The sequence below is a fragment of the Mustela lutreola genome, chromosome 5 (assembly GCF_030435805.1).
Source record: "Mustela lutreola isolate mMusLut2 chromosome 5, mMusLut2.pri, whole genome shotgun sequence".
Classification (NCBI taxonomy): Eukaryota; Metazoa; Chordata; class Mammalia; order Carnivora; family Mustelidae; genus Mustela; species Mustela lutreola.
Genome location: NC_081294.1, coordinates 126993002 through 127014294, shown reverse-complemented (window position 1 = coordinate 127014294; position 21293 = coordinate 126993002). Strand labels below are relative to the sequence as shown.

At 41.9% G+C, this 21293-nt stretch overlaps 1 protein-coding gene across 3 annotated transcripts; it reads right to left on the bottom strand.

The window, feature by feature from the left end:
• Nucleotides 1-1249: 1249 nt before the first annotated feature.
• On the bottom strand, nucleotides 1250-19865 carry MACIR (macrophage immunometabolism regulator). 3 transcript variants are annotated; one of them, XM_059175603.1, is made up of 3 exons: nucleotides 19684-19865; nucleotides 11712-11801; nucleotides 1250-3735 (listed from the first exon to the last, which is right to left on the bottom strand). In XM_059175603.1, exon 3 carries the CDS (start codon nucleotides 3710-3712, stop codon nucleotides 3089-3091), a length of 624 nt encoding a protein of 207 aa, XP_059031586.1. In that variant the 5' UTR covers nucleotides 3713-3735; nucleotides 11712-11801; nucleotides 19684-19865; the 3' UTR covers nucleotides 1250-3088. The 3 variants fall into 3 exon arrangements, with proteins under 3 accessions (XP_059031586.1, XP_059031587.1, XP_059031588.1); XM_059175604.1 differs by lacking the exon at nucleotides 19684-19865 and adding an exon at nucleotides 18511-18908; XM_059175605.1 differs by lacking the exons at nucleotides 11712-11801; nucleotides 19684-19865 and adding an exon at nucleotides 11121-11180.
• Between the last annotated feature and the right edge of the window lie 1428 nt (nucleotides 19866-21293).

Here is a 21293-nt window from a genome sequence, read left to right as displayed (position 1 = left end):
GGCAACAGCCTGGAACAGGAGCCTCGCTGAGCCAGAGTCTGCAAGGTCTGTACCAGTTCACATTTCAATCCATTCCCCCACTGTCCATTCCTCCCTGACTGCTGACTCCAGGAGCCCTGAGACCAGAGGAGCAAACACAGCCAAGGGGAAGTCAGAGACGCAAACACAGCTCACCTCAGACTGGCAGAAGAGGGAAATCCTATTGCCACTTGAAACATCAACAGAGCCTCAAAAACATGGTATTTTTGCAAAAAAGAAAAAAGAAAAAAAATATATATATATTCATATATATATGAAGTGTGGTGGTGCTGCCATTTATTGAAAGTCAGGCACTGTAGGATAGATAGCATCAAGTGTCTTCTGGGCAAGTGTGCCCTGTTTAGTATGAAATATTAAATTGAATAAAAAGGTGGGGGGAGGGGCGCCTGGGTGTCTCAGTGGGTTAAGCCTCTGCCTTTCGCTCAGGTCATGATCCCAGGGTCCTGGGATCAAGCCTTGCATCATGCTCTCTGCTCAGCAGGGAGCCTGCTTCCTCCTCTCTCTCTGCCTGCCTCTCTGCCTACTTGTGATCTCGGAGTGTCAAATAAATAAATAAAATCTTTTAAAAAAAATGGTAGGGGGAGAGTACAAAAGTATAAACCATGTCAAAAGTCTGAAGAAGGGGATTTCTTTTTCCTCCAGTGAAAAGAGAGCCAAGCCAACCTTTTTTTTTTTTTTTTTCCATGAGCTACTACTTACGATAGGAGCACAAGATCATGGAGTGCGGAGAAAGCAAGGTGGAAAGAAGGAGCTCTCCAAACACACTTTGTGAACTACAGACCCAGAGTTTCAGAACTCACTTTCTAGGAAACCAAACTCAAAACTATTTCTCTTTACCAGCCAGATCATTGCTCTCGTGACATATCTCAAACTTTCAACTCCTTCATTTTCCCCACTGAGGTTCACTTGTCTTTAAGTAAAAAAAAAACAAAACATAAGAGCTACACATTTTTATTTAGCTCAACAAAGTACTTAGGTGCATGGGCAGGGGACAGATCTCATAGGTACACAGCCGTGTTTCCTCGTGGACTGAATACATACCATTGCCATGAATATATCCTTTACCCTAAAATGCAAATGAGCACCAAAAATAATAATTATTTTTTTTTTTTTACAAAAATGGGGCCTAAAAATAAGTCTTTAGGCGCAATTCCTGAACAGTAACTAGCCTATAGATGATGGACCTTGTTTAAAGCACCACACAACGATGTGTGTTTACATCACCCTTTTATTTCATAGTTAGAAATAATACAGTTCCACAGGGTAAATCATCAATAAATAATGGTGTTTAATCATTAAACGTAAAAATCCCAACTCTTTGGCATCTGACAGGATTCTATTTCTTGTCAAACTAATGACTGTATAGATAGTTAATCTTAGTGATCATTCGTCAATACAATTATGTTACAAAGGTGCAATTTACTTTAAAATATACAACAGCTGAAAATTTCCAGCCCACCAAGAAATCTGATCAATTCAGTAAGAGAGGGGTCAACTTCCCCAAGGCGCTTTCACACGGTTTGCCTCAGTGAAAGTCTAATAAATGTTGATTAAGAGTTCTAGGGTTTTCTGATACTTATTCTGCTCTAAACAGAGTTTGCCATTCATTCTGGTTAAAGGAAAGTCATATCTGCGCCAAGAATGATCCACTCGTTAATAAAAGGTGTTCTTATTTTATAAGCAAGACTGCTAACACCTAAGAAACTCACAGCCCCCAAACTAAAATTTAAAATAAGCAGTTCTATGCTGCCAGAAATGCCAATTTGGTAATAAATTGCACCTTCAAGAGTCAAAAAAGAAAAAAAAGAAATAGAAACTTTTACAAAAGTTAAGTTACATACATTTTTCTCAAAATATATTCAAGAATAGTTGAGCTGTATTTGTTACTAAAGCCAGGGCGTTATTACTTTAGCAACAAATTAAACCAGTGCAATTGACACAAATTGTTAAGTAATCCAGGATTAACCCATTAAAACTGCAGAAGCACTTTAGGCTCCCACACTAATCCTAGAAACTGGAATTTCAACGAGCGCTTGAGCTGCACAGAACTAAAACTAGAATAACCCGGATGCCATGCTGAATGGTCTCACTCCATACTTAGTTTAAGCATTCGATAGTAGAAATCATGAGTCCTTCTACTAAAAGTTTCATTCACTTACAGAACATTCAGATGCAAACAGTATTATGCCTATCATCCGTAATTAAAAGAATCCTCTCTATTTTAAAGTTCCAGATGAATTTTTAACTTAGAAAGTAAGCACTAAGGAAACTTTTTTTTAACTTATGAAAACTTCATATTGGAAACTTTCTGGAAAAGCTTCCCCCCCACCCATTGTAAAATAAATACTTTGTATCCCAAATTTAATTGTATTAAGACACACTTTAATAATGCTATAAAGAAATATTTTACAGCCATAGAGATCCATAACTTTCCATGCGGAAATAAAAAAATCCACTGCTCAACAGTATTATTGAGGCAAGTGAAGACAGATTATTCTCTTGTCAATCTGAAATGTTAAATTTTTCAGTGCAAAACCAGTTATAAAATATTTAAACTCAATATTTAAAAATAAAAAGTGGTCCAATTCAGCAATGTTCAAGTTCTAAATTTCATAAAACAAATCATTACATACATCGTATAGTAAAATACAGAGATTAAAGAAGTACTTGAGTACTTAAAGATATAATTTTCTAATGAATCATACCAAGTCAGCAATAACCAAGCAGATAACATTCCCAATTTGAGTGTCAGAATCATAAAGATGGCATTACTGACCACAGCCTTTCTTCCCCCTAGCTAAAAAGCTATTCAAACTAATGGCCGACATTCTGTTTTCTTTGCAGTGGCGTGCTCTAGAACGATTTCCCCCCAAGTACCTGTGATTTCATTCCTGTATTCAAATTTTGATCCAGACAATTTTTAGGTTCCAGGAACACTGAGCTGATATAACCATCTATAATGTGAAGGAGTCCTGTACAGAGAACGACAGTGGGTTTTCCCAGCCAAGCGGACGCTGACCTACACTGGTCGGTACTCTCTGCCCCTGGCTCATGTGTTATTCCTGGCAAACACACGGTCCCCTCGGAGGGTGAGGTGCTGGAGCTGGTACTGGAGCACTTCTGTGTCCGCTGGCTCCTTGATGCTCATTTTATCTAGATTGAGGTAGTCCAGAGATTTGGAGTGAGCCCTCTTACCTTTAAGAAGACAAAGAGGCAGAGGCCCGTGGAGGGCCTTGTAAGGTTCGTAAGGTAAAGATTTAGTGCACTTGTCTCCTGAGCTGGGCATCCGCCTTCGCCTCCTGCCGTTCACCGCCGGGATCTCGTAGGGCTGGTAGTACCGACTTCGGGTTTTGTACAAACGGGAGGAACGCGCGAGTCCTGCATCCAGCTGCTTGGAGCGCAAGGAAGGCACAGCTTCTCCCTTACCCTCTTCACCTCCCGTGCACTTCTGGGCTAACTTCAGGAGTTCCTCGCCAGTGGTGAAGCCAACCAAGTAGTTGGAGTCCATGTGCAGAATCTGGTAGCCCGACACAGTCCGGCGCATGGGCGAGCACGGCGTGCTGGAGCAGCGGGGCTTCTCCGCTTCGGCCTTGCCGGGGGAGCTCGCCTCGGCCACCGGCAGGGGCAGCGTGGCCAGGGTGCTTCTGGACTCTCCGTTGACATCGACTTCCATGGTAGGCACCAGGCGGCACACTCCTGAAAGCAAACAGACTCAGATCGTTAACGGCGTCGTGCACAGACCCGCGGGCCAAGCTGGAGCGGTTTAGACGGCTTGGGGAGCATGAAATAACACCGGCCCGAAAGGCGGCCACTGTCCAGCTGCCAGATGTTTATCTGTGTCTATAACGCACTCCAGAGCAGGCATTAAAATGACTATGACTTCTGGGTGCCTGGGTGGCTCAGTGGGTTAAGCCCTCTGCTTTCAGATCAGGTCATGATCTCAGGGTCCTGGGATGCCATAGCCCGGCATCACAGGGAGCCTGCTTCCTCCTCTTTCTCTGACTGCCTCTCTGCCTACTTGTGATCTCTCTCTGTGTGTCAAAGAAATAAATAAAAATCTTAAAAAAAAAAAAAAAGAAAGACTATGACTTCTCTACCTTCACAAACGTGGAGGCAGCTTAAAGTCTGGAGGACGACTAAAAGGTTCAGATAGAGAAGAAAACAGAAAACAGTCCTTCCCTACAGGAGGCACTCCGTTCAATCACGCAAGCTTTATTCCTTGATGTGGTAGTAAGCAAATCAAGTACAGATCTCAACGTGAGGCAAATAAAAATATCCTACACGGCGCCACAAAAATCCACCAAGGACTCCCAACTTGAAAATTGGCATCTTTACATTTTCCATCATTTAATTTAAAATAAGCGCTGAGCTCTTCACACCTACGCCTTTTTTTTTTTTTTTCCAAACGTGTTTAAGGGGCATATAATGAAAGATGAAAACGGATCGATTTCTGCAAAGGTTCCAACACAGGCCTAAAGAAATGTTTTGAAGGTATGGAGGTGTCAGTCTTAAGTTCCCCAAATGTTGCAAATGTTCTTCCTCCCATGTCCCCGGTGAATTATTTACAGCAAACCATTTCCTAAGTTTAAAAAGAAACCCTAAATCCAATAAATCAGGTCACTTTTAGTATTAAGCATATATAAAATATCAGATGCACTCTATTCGAGAAAATAGGCCAATGATTTTTACATTACTTTATTTTACAATACTTAAGATCCTGCACTTTTGGATAGTTTAATAAATGGCAGAATAATTCTCAATGAATGCTGATATTATTCATCATGATGATGACACTATATATTTTGGAAAACCCCACTGACAAGAAGTACCACAAAAAATGGCCAGGTTTCTAAGAAGCTGCAGATAAGTCAAATTTGGGAAAATAAAAAAAGTACTAAGGGAAACTGAGTGTCAGTGTCTTTTCAGAGAAACTTTATTTCTACTTGATCATCAGTATGGAGTAGAAAACACAATTTTTTAAGTATCTCAGGTTGCCAACCAAAATGATGTCAAATAGTAACTAATTTTAAGATGAAAAATTTATTGGAAGAGACTGTTATATTAAATGATTCTTATAAATGCTTTTGTGAAACAAATCACCTTTTCCTGGTTGAAGCATTTCCCAACGTTTGGGTATTCATTTGAAATCCAAGCAATTCTAAAGCTTTAAAAAAAAAAAAAAAAAAAAAGCCTTATTCTCTCACTTGCATGCTATTCTTTCCTTTATGAGGAAATAAAGCAAGACTATGAAGAAGTCCCCAGACACCATCCTATCCTCACTACACCAACATCTAGAACACAGCTGAAAACGGAGTCCTGTGATAGAGCAAACGTCAAAGGGATCCACAGAGCTTTTACTTACTTTTTGCTCTAAACTTTAGTCTATGTAGTTCCAAATTTAATCAAAATACTGTAGCCCCCTCAACCCTTTCAGATCTAAAGTAACTGGCTTTATTGTATACTGTAAAAAGTAAATTTTTATTTGATTGTGTAATTTATTTCTCTGTTAGGAGGACTATCAGCTACTTTGATGAGCATACAGAAACCTGAAGATTTCTTATCTGATACACTTCAGAGGGCCTGAGCTTTGTCAAACCTTATACTGAATAAACAAATGTTTCCTCTAAGCCAAAGGACATACTAATCTAATACTTCCTTTCTCACTAATTCTAGATACCCAGAAGGAGCCCAGGAGGTCAGATCTAAGGCCTCCAAGTTACCGAACCTGACAGGGAGCTACAGGCGGCAAGTGTATCTCTTACAGTCCATTCTGAAAGACAAGGAGAGGAGGGCCAGTGAGGTTCAAAGAACCAGGGCTGTGCAGGAAACGGAGTACACACGCAAATGGGTACCCCACGTAAGAATGACCTAGGTGATGGCACTCAAGCAGTCAGTCCATATGAGGGGACACCCTTGGTCTAGGTCCCTTCCAAATCTGGGAGTCCATGACAGTCCACACACCACCACCAGCCACCTTCCTGTGTTCTCATTCGGTGCATTACAAACTTGCCCCAATCCAAGCATCCACATTCTACCCATCAGGGTTCGGGTAATAATTCAGAGGCTAGGCTAAAAGTCATCTGTGCCTCTAAGGGATAAAAATTGCTAAGCAAGGGAAGAGGAACAAACCTTTGTTAGGATGCAAAGGCTTGAGAGAAAAGGGCAGAAAGTATTATCTAGAAAATCAGCACCTAGAAAATGAGAAAACTGAAGACAGTGAGTGAAGTGATCTATAAAGGTGACGACTGGATGGGACATGAAACAGCTACCAGGACAATACAAAGAGATAAGTAACACTGCGGCTTCAGTTTCCAGCAGCCATAACATCGTAAAAACCACCATGTGGGTTGGCCAAAACTACCTAACAGGATCTTCAGGCACATACCTGACAGACAGTGATTTCACCCTGATGGTCAAACAAAAGAAACCGATGTGATCTAAGAGCTCTGGAAATTCCAACCGAGCAGCCTGGTGTAAGAAACCTGCCATTTTTGCTGAGGTAAACAACACACCCCCTGTTAGAAGACACCACTTAAGCAGCAACTTAATGACACAACCACTTCCAATACACTCTAACAGGTATGTGGCCTAGGAACTAAGGTCAACACTCTACGTCAGGTTTCTTAATTACAGTCTCACGGTTCTGGAACATAAGAACACTTGTCTTAAATGTTACATAGATCGCTGCAACCTACTGAACTTCTGATGAACGACTGTAAATTCTGGAAAAGTGCTCGCATGTTTTAGCGATAAAAACGTCAGTACTTCTGCTCCAAACAGTAAGAGTCTCAAAACAGCTCTGTGAGATGGTTTCGTTGGTTTCTTCAGTGTACTGTTGAACGTATGAGAACCTCTTCAGATCTTGATATTCATGTAGGAACATTCACGGTGCACAACCTGACTCTTGCAAACTGCTTAGATTTAAAAAAAAACTTTTTACTTACATATCAATTGTCCTTCTAAAGAGCGTCTAGCATGCACCACTGAGAAAGCTAGGTGGCGGCCACGTCTCAGAAAAGAGAACATGGACTGGCAAATATTTTGTTTTTAGCTAAGTGAAATGCTGACTAAGCAGTATGCCCTCCACTCTTCAATGTGACTCACAGAAAGCAAACTTCTTATGCTATTAAATTGCTGAGAATTTCCTGACTGGATTTAAAGACTGGACTAAGGCCCTGGGAGTAGTTACAGGATCAACTTCCCCAGGTGACCTCTTAAATGAGCAGAAGTAGTATAGGAACACATCTGAAAAAGAAGTCGAGCTACTTTCTAATTCCGTAATTCAACAACAACAACAACAACAACAACAAAAAAGGCAGTGATACTAAAGATGGAGATACTTTTTCACACAGTAAAATTTCTTACTAAAAGCACTGTATCAGGGATGCATGGGTGGCTCAGTCAGTTAAGCAACCAACTCTTGATTTTGGCTCAGGTCATGATCTCAGGGTCATGGGACCAAGCCCCGAGTCGGGCTCCATGCTGGGTGTGATGTCTGCTTAAGACTCTCTCCACCTCTGCCCTCAACATCTCCTCCACCCTGCTCACTTGCTCTCTCTGTAAAAAAATAAATAATGAGAAATTAATAAAAGCAGTGATCAGGAAACATGGCTACCATGACTACAACTGGAGATGACCTGTGATCAGAATATTCTTCATATTTTGTCATATAGGTTTATTATTCCTTAACAAACCATTCATGATGAAGAATTTTATTTCCTATCCTAAAATAAACTGTGCCTCATAAATGCCTACTGCCAAGATAAAAGATTACAAAGAACTCTTACAAATACTGCAGGTATGTGCAACAGGCAGCCACTCCCACCACACCAGTAAGAATAAACATGAACCGGGAAACTAGGCACCAGGCTACCTTCTGCACTGCTGAGCACTAGAAATCACAGAGCAATGACAACCTTTTATTGATTCCAGTAATGCTTTTCATATGCAGTTTAAAGCAAAAATAAAAACTGGAAACAGAAAGCCGAAAAGTGTTGTTATTGTAATAACAGAAGCAGCAAAATTTCTGTTGGTAGAAGAGTCTACAACAAAAAATACAACAGAGAATAGGAAATTCAACTTGTAGCTGATGAATACTTTTAAAACTTGAGTCTCCTAAGCAAGTTCCAGGAACATATATGATTTTTTTTAACCGCCACCTAAGGGTCTTCAGGATCAAATTCCTTCCCAGTCTAATCCATAACAAAGGTACTGACATAGACTTACAAAACGTGAAAGACCTGTGTTCATAGGGGCCAGTGTGTTTCTTTGAAATCTGGGAGGATTCAAAACTCAACCAGGCTAGACAAGGTAGCACCTCAGTATCTGCTAGAAAAATGTAAATAGCACATTATTTTAAAAATATGGGTATGGCATGCCATTATGAATTCCGTCTGCAACTAATGCCAACAGATCCAACGTATAACAAATGTGTAGGGGACCCTGGTACACCGAGATGAGCGCATTCAAAAGACCATCATCGGTGTAAAATATGCTCAGCTCTAAACACTCCCCAAGAGGTCCAACTTCCCAAGCGTCTGGCACAAGGAGCATTTAAAAAATATAACCGAGGTACCTCAGCTCCTCAGACCAGCTCCGAAAATAGCTGAGAAGTTTCACAATTGCCTTACAAAGAATTCTTTTTGAAATGTACTGCATTCTGGGAATTTTTTTTTTAATCAGGCTTATCAAAAAAAAAAAAAAAGTCACCATCAGTAATCAAAAAAATTATCCCATATGCTTGAACCGTTTTTAGTAACACGCAGCAATTCCATTTAAGAGAAAACATATATAACCGTCTAAATATACAGAACAAAAATGTCACCGTGCGAACAAAATCCTTTTCAAGAAATGATCCATTTGGAATAAAGCCGGCTCTTGGCAAATGGGAGTCTCCCAAGCATGACTACTGTCAGTCTAGCAATATCTAGAACCACTTAGTTTCGGTGCCAGCATCATCTTGGATTTCACCTATGCAGAGCTTCTGATCATGAGGAAGAGGACACTGAAGCCATGAAGGCAGGGGCTTGCCCAGGGCGGGATAGGCAGTCCCGGTTTCCTGACACTGGCAACTTCATCATGCTACGTGTGGGGGACACGGTTCCTCAACTTGTACACATGCAAAGAGCATCCAAGGAGCTTCAAAAACTACGATGCCTGTGCTCTACCTCAGGTCTGTGTTTGAAGTCCTATTGGGCACAGCCTAGGCTCTGAACTTTTCGAAAAGATCTCCAGGACCTTCTTTTTTTTTTTTTTTTTTTTTTTAAGATTTTATTTATTTGACAGATAGAGATCACAAGTAGGCAAAGAGGCAGGCAGAGAGAGAGAGAGAGGAGGAAGCAGGCTCCCCGCTAAGCAGAGAAGCCGATGCAGGGCTCGATTCCGGGATCCTGGGATCATGACCCAGGGCTGAAGGCAGAGGCTTCAACCCACTGAGCCACCCAGGCACCCCTCCAGCACATTCTACTCTGCAGACATGTTTGGGAACTTGTCAGACAGAACTTATCAGACAGAAGAATTTCACTCCTCTAAGTCCGTGCCTTTTTTGTTTTGCTTTGTTTTAGATCAGTCATTACTGTCCTACTAGTGGATACATTTTCTGCTGCTTGAAATTGTAACAACCTATCCCTAATGCCTTCTGGCTTACTGGGTCTAATCCACTGTGGGCTTAAAAAGCAAGTGCTGATCAAACGTGTTGAAACTGGATATAAAATAAAAATAAATCTGTGCTGAATGAGAATCGGGCCCCTTGGTATGCACACACTGCTCCAGCTTCTTAGAAGCCTGTATCAGATACAGCCCTTTGGAAAACAGTTTGGCAATTTCTGACACAGCTAAATAAATGTTATTTAAAGACCCACCTACACTACTGTAGGTATTTACCCAGGGAAAATGAAAATATATATTCACATAAAGATCTGAACATGAATACTTTTAACAGTTTTATTCATAATCACCAAAAACTAGAACAATCCAAATGTCCATCAACAGGGAAATGGAAAAAGAAAGAGTGACCCATCCATACTATGGAATACATTTCAGTAATAAAAAGGAGCAAACTAAGATTACAAGAGTGAAAGCAGAAGATAGAAAATGCTACATATGTGTGATTCTACTTATATGACATTCTGGAAAACTAAAGGGACAGAAATCAATCAACAACTGCAAAAGGTCAAGGTTGGGAGGTGGGGACAAAACTACAAAGGGGCACAGGGAACCTTGCCGAGGAGTGATTAAAATAGTCTATATATAGACTGTAATGGGTATTCCACAGTTGGGTACATTTATCAAAACTCATCAAACTATACAAAAGGGTGATTTTTACTATATACAAATTATACTTCAGTTTGAAGTTTTTGAACATCTTCCTCATTTTAAAATTCTTCAAATTATTGGATCTCAGAATCACAAGGCATCTTAATGGTTGTTCAGTCTATGTTTGAACACCTCCAATGACAGGTAACTCATTACCTCTTGAGTTGTTGGTTCATTTCACCTTTGCAGTTATGCTAGACTGTCCTTGTATTTAATATATAACTATATCCACAATTATGTATACATACCTACACATGTGCCTCTGAAGAGAAAGAAACACACAGACCCACACACACATTCCTGTAACTTCCACTCACTACTCCTAGTTTTGTGTTTTATTTAAATTAGATGAGTTAACTCAGCCACTTAAGTATTTTGTACTTTGAGTTTTCAAACACCTGGCTTTTTTCCTCAAAACTTAAAAGTAATGATTCCATTTTCCCAATGTTTTAAAATGCATTGTCATTAATCTGGTACACTGTATCTAACTAATGAAATGAAAGTGTCTGGTTTTCCCCATCATTTTTTTTTTAATCGTTCTGCTGCTGATGGTTAATTTGGAGATCACTTATTATGAAACCAGAAGTTTTTCCAGAATTTTTTTCCCCGAGTATTTCCCCCCCAAGGATTCTGACCACTCCAATTCAAAGCAAGGACCTATAAAGATCTTGCCTAAGTATAATGAGATATCAAAGCAGCAATGAATTCACATGAGTATACTTTTTAAAATTCTAAGAAGCTACAGATAATTATTAAATTCTTTTCACCTTCAAACACATGGAGTCACATGGATAACTGCATTGGCATAGATACAAAGGCGACGCACTGAAAAAAGACAACGAAAAGACAACAGCACTGCGTTAATTTTAGCAAGTTTAAATTGATGGTGTAATAAAAAGAAGGTCACACTTGCAGTGAACCTCTGTATGACCAAGTGAAACTGATGCTCCTTTCAGTCACCTGTATGCCTTTCTTTAATAACATATGACCATATACAACAAGAACTTTTTGCAAATTATTTTGCCCATCTCTAGGGATTAATGTTTTACTAAAATTTCCCTGAAATCAGAGCAATTACCTCTTAACTACTCTATTCTTAAGTATTATTCCAAAAATCTCCTTTATCTCACAGGAATAAGGAAAAACCCCAATCAATAAGGCAAACACTTCAAGATAATAAAGTTAGCAATCTGCAACAATAATTTCAGTTCCCATCATTAAAAATTTCATTACTGTAGTATATATACTTGCAATCATATCTCGACATTTCACATTCATCTGTTTATGTAGTCCTTAAAACACATGATGATGTGTTCATACAATGGGTTAACAAAAAGAAAAAGCAAAATATAACTCACCAGACTAAATCCCAGAAGATGTCACTGTAGAATGTCCAATGAGTCCCAAGGGAACACAGGCATAATATTTCTTCTGCTCTACTCCAGATACTAAACATGGAATATAAAAATAAACCTTTAATTTAACAAGTAACACAACTTACAAAGCAATTAGAACAATGCTAACTGCAACACAGGAAGAAACTAGCAGGAGGTAACTAATATCAGGTACAGGTTATAGAGGACGCAATATTAATTCCTTTTATTAAAGCAAACTGACTTTGTTTAGCTAAACTGAACTTCAACCATTTTATCATGTTTATTCCTCTGTATTCTGCTGCTGAAATTCTATCTCAAGACTAAGAGCAGCTAAGTGGACTAAATACAGACACAAAAATTGGGGGGTTAAATGTTAGGTCCATCACCCTAGCACTCTTCATGTACTCAAGAAATTCACAGTATCCTATGAAAAAATGATGATTAGGCTGGGATTAAAAGACCAGGTCTTATTTACGGCCTGGCTAAGAACTTTGTGGCCTGACCTTGTATAAAGAGCAATATTGAAAATGAGGACGATACCATTCTTCCTCCCTCATAGAGCTGCTTTGAGGAGGAGTCAGGGGAACGTGTTCTGCACGTTATAAAGCCCTTTAGAAATGTGTGATGTTATTATTATGCAATTAATTTTTGCTGTCTACTCATCATAGCCGTAAAATAGCAACAATAAAAATCCTTCATAAGACCGCTCTGAGGGAAAGGCTTTCGAAAACAGTTTTCATTCTCTCTTTTTTTTTTTTTTTTAAGAGAACACCACTTCTTTATAGAGTTTCTACATTGCTTAAGATTTCGAGCATCTCCTCTAGGCCTCTCCCTTTCCTGAGAGGGTAATGTGTAAGAGCATCTGTCTTTATCTCCTACCTTCCTTGTTAATTGGGTGAATTTCTTGAGATCAAGAAAACTCCCCAAAGTCCCATGCACCTGTAAAGATTTCTTTGGTGGTTGGGTTTCTGTTGCTTTGTCTAACCTGGGGCCAGGGAGCCTCCAGTGGGGTGAGTGGATTCATTTCACCAGCACAGGTGCACAGGGCCCCCAAGAGTGGCTGCAGTGAAAACAAGCCCTCACAGCCAAAGCAAAGGCAAGGGAGAAGGCAAGGACTTGTCACCTTACTACTTTCCTTACCACTACTGAAGAGTTTCAAAGGAAATGCATCGTTTACTGAGTTAAAGGGATCTGCCTCTTGAACTTTGCAAACTGGAAGGAGTGAATGCACCAAGACCTAGCAGTCATTCTGAGAAGCTCCTCTAGATTTAGGAAACAGCTTCGTGATGCTCCCTTTCACACTGCTTCTGCCGAAGACTGGGTCCAGACTGGGGAACCAAGACTCCTGCAGGAGGAAGACTTGCTTCTTGTCGACCAGGGAGCCTCTGGTTTTCACATAAAGTGAACTGTAACACGGCAAAAAACTGTTGCCTGATAATACTTTTTTTTTTTTTTTTAAACCTAATATACCCCCTCTTGGAAATGTCCCCAATAGTACTGTTACAAAGTTCAAGTTGATTTCTTATTCAAGTAAATGGATTTTAGTGGGGATGGAAATTTACAAAGAAACTCCTGTTTCTTGAGCCCCTCCTGCATGCCAAAGCTAGGGGCCAATTCTGTGGCTTCATCTTAACCCCGACTCTGCAGGGGCGGCGGGGGGTACCATCCCCCTTGCAAAGTGTTCCATCAAGCAATGCTATCTGAGGGTCAGGCAGGAACTGAACCCCAGTTGGCCTGACTCCGAGGCTCGCCGACCTTGCTTTCTATACATGTGGCCTCTGCTCAGTGCTAAGCCCGGATGGACAGCTTTTTACACAATAACCATGTTCCTGAAAAATGTAAATTAATTTCTGTAAATGGAATTCTATTTCAAATGTGTGGAGAGGCACTTTATTTTAAAGCTTTATTGCCTCACTTGCGAAGTGATTGGAAGGAGGTGCTTTTAGCTACTAGTTCTCGTGTTATTTCCAACTTGAAAATGGGAGGATGGAGAGGCACATACTGGAGTCCTCTACAAAGTCCATCTAAATCCTGGACCCTTTCTCCGAGAGGAGCGCACAAGATCCTTGAAAAGCATAAATCGTAGGGGAGGACAAAACCGTTATCAAGCAATCCTGGCTGGTTATGTGGTTGGAGGCCAAATACAGAGAAACATTTCCACTTCATTTTTCAGGGCTACCTCTATCACAGAGTGAGAGCCATTTCATTTAGACTTTTGGAAATTTAGATAGAAAACAAAGCAGGAACATAAGAAAAATTTGGACGTGTTTTAATTCTAAACAAAAACTAGTTTTAGGGGCATCTGGGTGGCTCAGTGGGCTAAGCCTCTGCCTTCAGCTCAGGTTCCTGGGACCAAGCCCCACATCAGACTCTCTGCTCAGTGGGGAGCCTGCTTCCCCCTTTTCTCTCTGCCTACTTGTGAACTCTCTGTCAAATAAATAAATAAAGTCTTTAAGAAAAAAAAAAAGACTAGTTTTAGAAAACACTGTAAAATCTCATTCAAGCTATCATGTAATTTGTATCACGTATTTGGTGATACGTGCTTCTTTTCAAGCTCTTAAATGCATGAAAAAATATATTTTCCAACAGTTTCTTTAAGAGCAAAAGAAAAATCAACCTAAAACTTCATGCTGGATTTGAGAACAGAGAGCCTTAAAGTAATTTTCCAACTCTCGCCCAGGAGCTGATGTGGAAGTCTAGGAAATGGTCGGTAATTTCATAGTAAACAAAGTGTAGTAACTGATTATCCCTATTAGGGCAGTGCCAAGCCAGAAATAGAATACAAACACAGAGTCAAAGGGAGCCACCCAGGCGAAACTAAGGTGAAGGAGCTCCATTCCCTGTCTCATTTTTTCCTCATTTCTGACTCTGCTTATTTCTGTGTGTATAACCACCTGCTATCTGTGCCCAGGGACTAAGATGAAGAGAATGAAGATGATGACGAAGAGAAGAATGAAAAGACGAGACCAGACACTAGTATAAGAATGTGTCTTCTTGAAGAGATTGCCTATAAAGGAATTTAGTTGAAAAAAAGAAGAAGAAGGAGAAAAACTAAAGAAAGGGCTTTATCCCATGTCCTGTAGAAACAATTAAGATTGTGTGTAATGTCATATGAAAGTTCCCAAAGAACTGGATTTTTAATAAAAAAGAAACCAATATTTTTGAACGTCTTCTCTATGCCAAAAGCTATAAGTAATTTATAGCTACTTCAAGGAGAAAATACCACCCCCACTTTAAAGTATTTGACCAAGTAATACACTATTTGAGAGTCAGAACAAGAATCTGAACACCTACCAGTCTGACTCCAAAGCCCACGGACCCTGGCAGAATAGGGATGATGAATTAATAGACCTTGTTTACTATGCAAGTACCAACCATTTCCTAAATTTCCACTTTAACTCCAGGGCAAGAGTAGACAAATACTTTAAGGTTCCCCTGCTTTTAAATCTAGAATAAAGTTTTAGATTGAATAACATTTTTAGAATACTTTAAAAATCCCTAAGTCCCTAACACTTGCAACTGATTCTGGCCAATGCTTTGACCATGAAGTCTTGGCAAGGTATCAACAGATCTCCTGTCCAAGACAGTCAGCAAGAAGGAAAAGAACTCATGTGAAAGGCTTACAAGATATACTAAATGCTGTGCAGAAAAACAGACAGAAGTAAATAGAGCAGAGGCTAGAATATATAATGCTTCCAGCTACAAACAGCTGAAAAGAGCAGAAAACCCCGTGACATTATGCTGGAAGCAATGAAAATAGGAAAAAGTCAGCATGGCCAAGGTCTTCCCGCAGGCCTCTGGATAGGGAAGCCATGAGTGACTAAACAAAAGACACCCCACATATGACTGCAAATGAAGCTTCTGCAAATAGGAAAGTTTGCAAACATTAACTAGGAAGTGTGTCAAATTTCTCAGGCAGGGTGATAGATATCAAAACAGGTAAATAAAGAAGAATGTCCTTCAAAAGTAGGGAGGCCATATGTCTCAGTTCACAGCCAGTAATGCGGCATAATTATTTATAGCACCCCCTTTATCACTCCAAAGTGTCCCTGTTGTGCAATTATACTGTTATCCTTTTCAAAAATAATATTTAACAATGAAAAGGTAAGGAATTAAAAGACTGGGGAGGGGGAAGTAAGGAAAAAAGACCCTTCTGCTTGCATGGTGGCTTCCCACACAGATCTGAGGAGTATTTATTTGGGTGTATCCACTCAGCTGCTCAATTATTCATTCACTCATTCTGTCATGAAACAATATTTCTTGAGTCTTATTATATCCCAGCATTATACAGGCACTGGGGCAAATACAAAAAGTGAAGCTGGAGACAAGGCAAGAACGAAAGATAGAGAGACATGGAAACACAAGGAAATCTAAAACATAGAATAGTAAACTTGATGGTACTGGGAACCCAGAGAAGGCAGTATTTTTCCCCCCAGTACAGAAAGCGCTACAGGGAAATGTTCAGGCCCACACAAAATCCCTATGTACAAAAAAGCCATAAGTATCAGACTTCAGCACAGATCCACTAATAAAATAGCAGTAAAAAAAAAAAAAAAATAATGGAGAACAAACAGGGTTGACAGAGGGAGGTGGTGGGGGATGGGCTAGATGGGTGATGAAGACACCAGTTATGTTGAGCACTGGGCGTTACATATAAGTGATGAATTACTAAATTCTACTCCTGAAACCAATACTACACTATGTTAACTAACCAGAATTTAAATAAAAATTTGGAAGAAAAAAGAAATAAATAAAAATTAGGGGCACCTGGATGGCTCAGTCAGTCAAGGGTCTGACTCTTAATTTCAGCTCAGGTATTGTTCTCAGGGTTGTGGGTTCAAGCCCTATGCTGGGCTCCACCATGGAGTCTACTTTTATAAAGAGGTTTTTTGTTGTTGTTGTTGTTGTTGTTTTTAAGAAGAGGAAATTTAAATCTATCACTTCCAAATCATATGGTTATATGTACAGAAGCCAGCAAATAGCCCTTGTGAATTTTGGTAAATAAATCCCACTAATCATTAAAGAGTATATTACAGAAAACAAGATAAATTTTAGGCAAAGAAAAATGGTAGAGTAGAAGGTATGGGTTCTAATTCTAGATCTAACACACAAAGAAAAAAAATGAAAACAGGCAATATTTCTCAGAGTAGCTATTCAAGGAGAGATCAGTAACATAAAAAAAGCAAGTGAAAAAAATAGGTAAACGTTGTATTCAGACTAATGAAAATATTTTGCAACCCCTAGTCTCAAAGATTACTCTAAAATTTAAAAAGACAAGGACCAAAACATCTCTCAAGTAATAGAACACTGAGCAGAAAAAAAATGGCTTAACTGCTAAAGTTACAACACACACGTAAGAACAAAATGCTTAGCTGTACCTACCCTACTCTACATGATCATCATAGAGATTACTTCAATCTCATTTTTCCATTTGTAACTCATAAAAACTAAATCATCAGCAATTTTAGGAAGAGTTATTGAGCAGGGTGTGACATTTCTGAAACCACCCACCATCCCTGACCTTACAAACAAATCATTAACCTCACCAAGGGGGTAAGACAACCCATAATCAGTTCAGTAAGACCAAAAAAAAAAAAAAAAAAAAAAAAAAAAAAAAAAGGTGTTTCTCTTCCTACTATCAGTTCTTTTAATAGCAACCCCCTGAAAGTGCAGCATCCATTTTCCCTCTATTTCTGCTAGTAGAGATTAAAGTTAGATTACCAATGTTGTCTCACTATTATGTAAAGTCACCCTTCACTTTTAGGGGGAAAAAAAAACCAAACAACTGGTTTCACTACAAATATGACTGGCAGTAACTGGAACTGCAGATCTACATGCAGTCTTTACAAGAAATCTGTCTCTGAGGAAAGCACAACCAAAATGGGACAGGTGCACACGGTGGAATTGGTTAACCTTCCACATGAAAGCTTAAACCCAGGAACTTATTTTGATAGGCTGGTGACGGAATCAAGAGTTCTCTCTGGAGGAAAAGACCTGATTTTTTTCTCCCAAAGGATATAAATCAGCAACAGCAAAGCAAATTTCAACCCTGTATATAAAGTTTTATTACTCCCACCACACTAAATACTTCAAAGGGTGTACAAGAGCTCTCCAAAGGATACAAAATTATACAAAGGAAACAAATTCACTGACCATGATGCAAGGTCAATAAATACCCTGTATATCTTTTGTCCTGGGGTTGTCACTATTAAACAGTCTCACCTGCAATTAATTAACTAGAATGTTGACAGAAGCATACTGTATACACTGCTCTTATCAAATCAAGAGCTCTATGGGTTCATTAATCCTAACATTTCATCTTCGTCATTTTATTAAGTTTATAATGCATACACAGCCACATGACAGAAACACCGAAATCTATGCAAAATTCATTAAGCATAATTGTGTAAGCATAAATCATGGTCTTGAATATATAAAGTACCCAAAACTTCTGCAATAATAACCAATACTGTATTTTGAAATCACTGAGAAGATAAACTTTGCGAAGAGATCATTTCTATCTCTCTTAGTGTGTAACTTCCTCTACAGGGTTAAAAAAAATACATAAAGCAACTAACAACTCTAAATTGTAGGGTGGCTCATCTCAGAAAAATAACATAAAAGAAAGAGTTCCAGCAACGTCAGAATTGTTGTGCAAGAATTGCTCTTTTCAGCTAGGAGTAGCGAGCATGCAATAAAACGCTACTGTCTCTATTCTTCCTCAAATGGTGAGAAAGTTCCCAGCCCCAGTTTTACCTGTGCACTACAATCATACACATACCCTCTCAGCATCTTGGCTGGACACAGATAACTAACCCACCCAAGTGCAAAGTGCTGCGGGCAGAGAAGCAGGAAGATCCTAAGGATGTGGAACATTTGCAAGGGGAAAGGGACGGGGCCATCATTCCCTTCATGTTCCCATCGCCTAGCTGGCAGATTTGCAGATTCCACCACTAGAGAGAGTTTGGCAGCTTCACAATGGGGCCGCCTGCTCAACGTGTGACTGCCGCCCGCCTGGAAACCCCTTTCCTCTGCTTACCACCCGCCCCAAAGTCCACCCGCGACAGGTGAGGAGAGGGCAGAGATGCCCAGGCGACAAATCTGCCGCTTTCGCTTCTGGCCAGCACTCGGCCCGAATCTACACGCGCGCCCCCGGGCACGGTCGGTCCGTCCGCCCCCGCCGCACCGGCAGAAGCGCAACGGGCGCGGGCTGCGGGCTGGAGAGCGGCCTCACCCCCCGGATTGCGGCTCGAGAGGAGAGGGCCGACGAGATAAGCCCGTTAGGGCTCGCCCCCAGGCGCTATCTGGCCGGGGCAGTCGCACCCGGCGCGCGGCCGGGGCGTGCGGCCAGAGGCGCAGCAGGCCCGGGAAAGAGCTACTTCTCAATGGGGCCCCGAGGCCAGCTGCCCCGCGGTGCGGGCACGCCGGCGGAGGAACTAGCGTGCGCGCCAACGCGCCCCGACTTCCGCACCGCCGCACCGCGGGAGAGACGCTCCGGCTCGCCGAGTCCCCGCACCTCCCCGGCGAGCGCACGCCGCGCGCACACGGGGGCGCACGCCCCCGCACACTCACACGCGCTGCACACTCACGGCGTCTCTGGCCCCACCCCTGTGCCAAGCAGCCGCGGGCTCCCCGCACCCCGCAAGGGCCCCACCCAGTTCACCAGACCCCAGCCTCCTGCTCTGGCGCCCAAGGACCGGCCCGCCGAGGCCCGGGGCCCCCGGGGCCGACCCGCCGCCTATCCCGGAGGCCCGCCCGCCCGGGGTTCCCCAGCACCGCGCGGACACCGCGCGCCCGGCCCCGACACGAGGCAGGGAGGAAGGGGCGGTGCCGCGACTGGGGCTGGCACCGGGACTCGGTGACTGGGGCACCCCCCAAACCACCCACCCATCACCACCACCTTTTCTACAGCACAAAAGGTTGCAGGCGGAACCGCCGTCCCCGTGCAACCTACCGATGGCCCACGGCGCCGCCACCTCCGCTGTGCCCGGGCCGCGGAGCCGGAGACAAGGGCGGGAGAGGCGCAGGGCTGCGGCGCCGAGATCCGGGCAGAGGCCGCCAGGCGAGCCAGCCGGGTACCCTCTCCTCTCCCACCGCGTTCGGCGCCAGCTACCGCCCGGCGCAGTCCCCGCCTCCTCCTCCTCCCCCGCCCGCCTTCCCGCCCTCCTCCCTCTGGCTGCCGAGGCGGAGCCCGTCAGCGCGGGGCCCGCCTCCTGCGCCCGCTCCGACACCCCGAGGAAGGGCGGGCCGGCGACTGAAAGGCGCTAAGAGGCCTGAAGTAGTTGGCGGGGGCGGGGGAGTTGCGGACTAGGGTGGGGAGGAGGAGTCCTAACACCTCCTCCGGGTCCCAACCCGCACTCCGACTCAGGAGCTCGGTCCGACTCGCAGGCCTGGTTCCACTCAGGTTCCCTCAGTGAGGTGGTGGGGTGAGGTTTGTCATTTGTGAGTCTCTGCTTGAAGGACTCAGCACGAGCAGAAGTGGAGAAACTGGGAGCCCATGAAATGACAAATTATAGGGTCAGTCTTGAAAACCGCGGGGTGAAGTGCATTCAGATTTAAATTCTGATTGGATTCACTGTTTTTGAATCCTCAGACTGGATCTTTTCCATTCTTATAAGAATTGATCAGGCTGGGCAGTGGGTTAAGGCCTCTGCCTTCGGCTCAGGTCATGGTCCTGGGGTCCTGGGATGGAGCCCCACATCGGGCTCTCTGCTCTGCAGGGAGCCTGCTTCCTCCTCTCTCTCTGCCTGTCTCTCTGCCTACTTGTGATCTCTGTCTGTCAAATAAATAAATAAGATCTTTAAAAAAAATTTTAAAAAAGAGTTGATCAGTCTTTTCTATTCTCAATCCATACGAACCACCTCTGCCAAACAAGAAACTCGGCGATAAGAATATGACATTTGTTTCCCTCTCACGATGTGCCAAGCCTTTTCACATGCATTTCCAAATTTACACCTCTCACTTCTCTAAGGATGTGATCCACAATTTAAAGGGTTAGAAAGTTGAACTTCCTCGAGGTCACACACCTAGTTAGTGCCTGAGCTGAGCCTGAACTCAGAGAGTAGAACCACAAAAAGGTTTATAAATGTTGCTAATTTATGTTCCAGTCTCAATCCAAGAGAGTTTGCTGTTAACTTTGAACAAATTTAAATAAATCTTGATTCAAACATGTTCCAAAATCTACATATGCCTCTGATAATATAAAGGCAAATGAACCTGAACACCCCTATTTCAACGGAGTGATACCTGCGGGCTTCTCCTCTGGAAGGCATTTTATACTACCTCTGTGTGCCCTGAAGTTAAGTATGGGAATACAGAGGGAGAAGGACACTTTGAAGAATAGTCTCTAAAGAACAATTTCAGGAAACATAAATTACTTTATTTCCAACGTAGATACGTAGGTAGCTTCTCAAATACGGAACCTCAAAAACTATGTATTAAATAAATAAATGAATGGATTTTTTCCATCAATTATTTCAAATTATAATCTGTTTGACACAGGGGTGAATTGCTCTGATGCTCATGCTCATAAAACCTCTTCCAAAATATTGTCTATTTTATATT

Coding starts and splice junctions, on each gene's coding strand:
- MACIR (XM_059175603.1), bottom strand. CDS start 3,712: ATGGAAGTCGATGTCAACGGAGAGTCCAGAAGCACCCTGGCCACGCTG.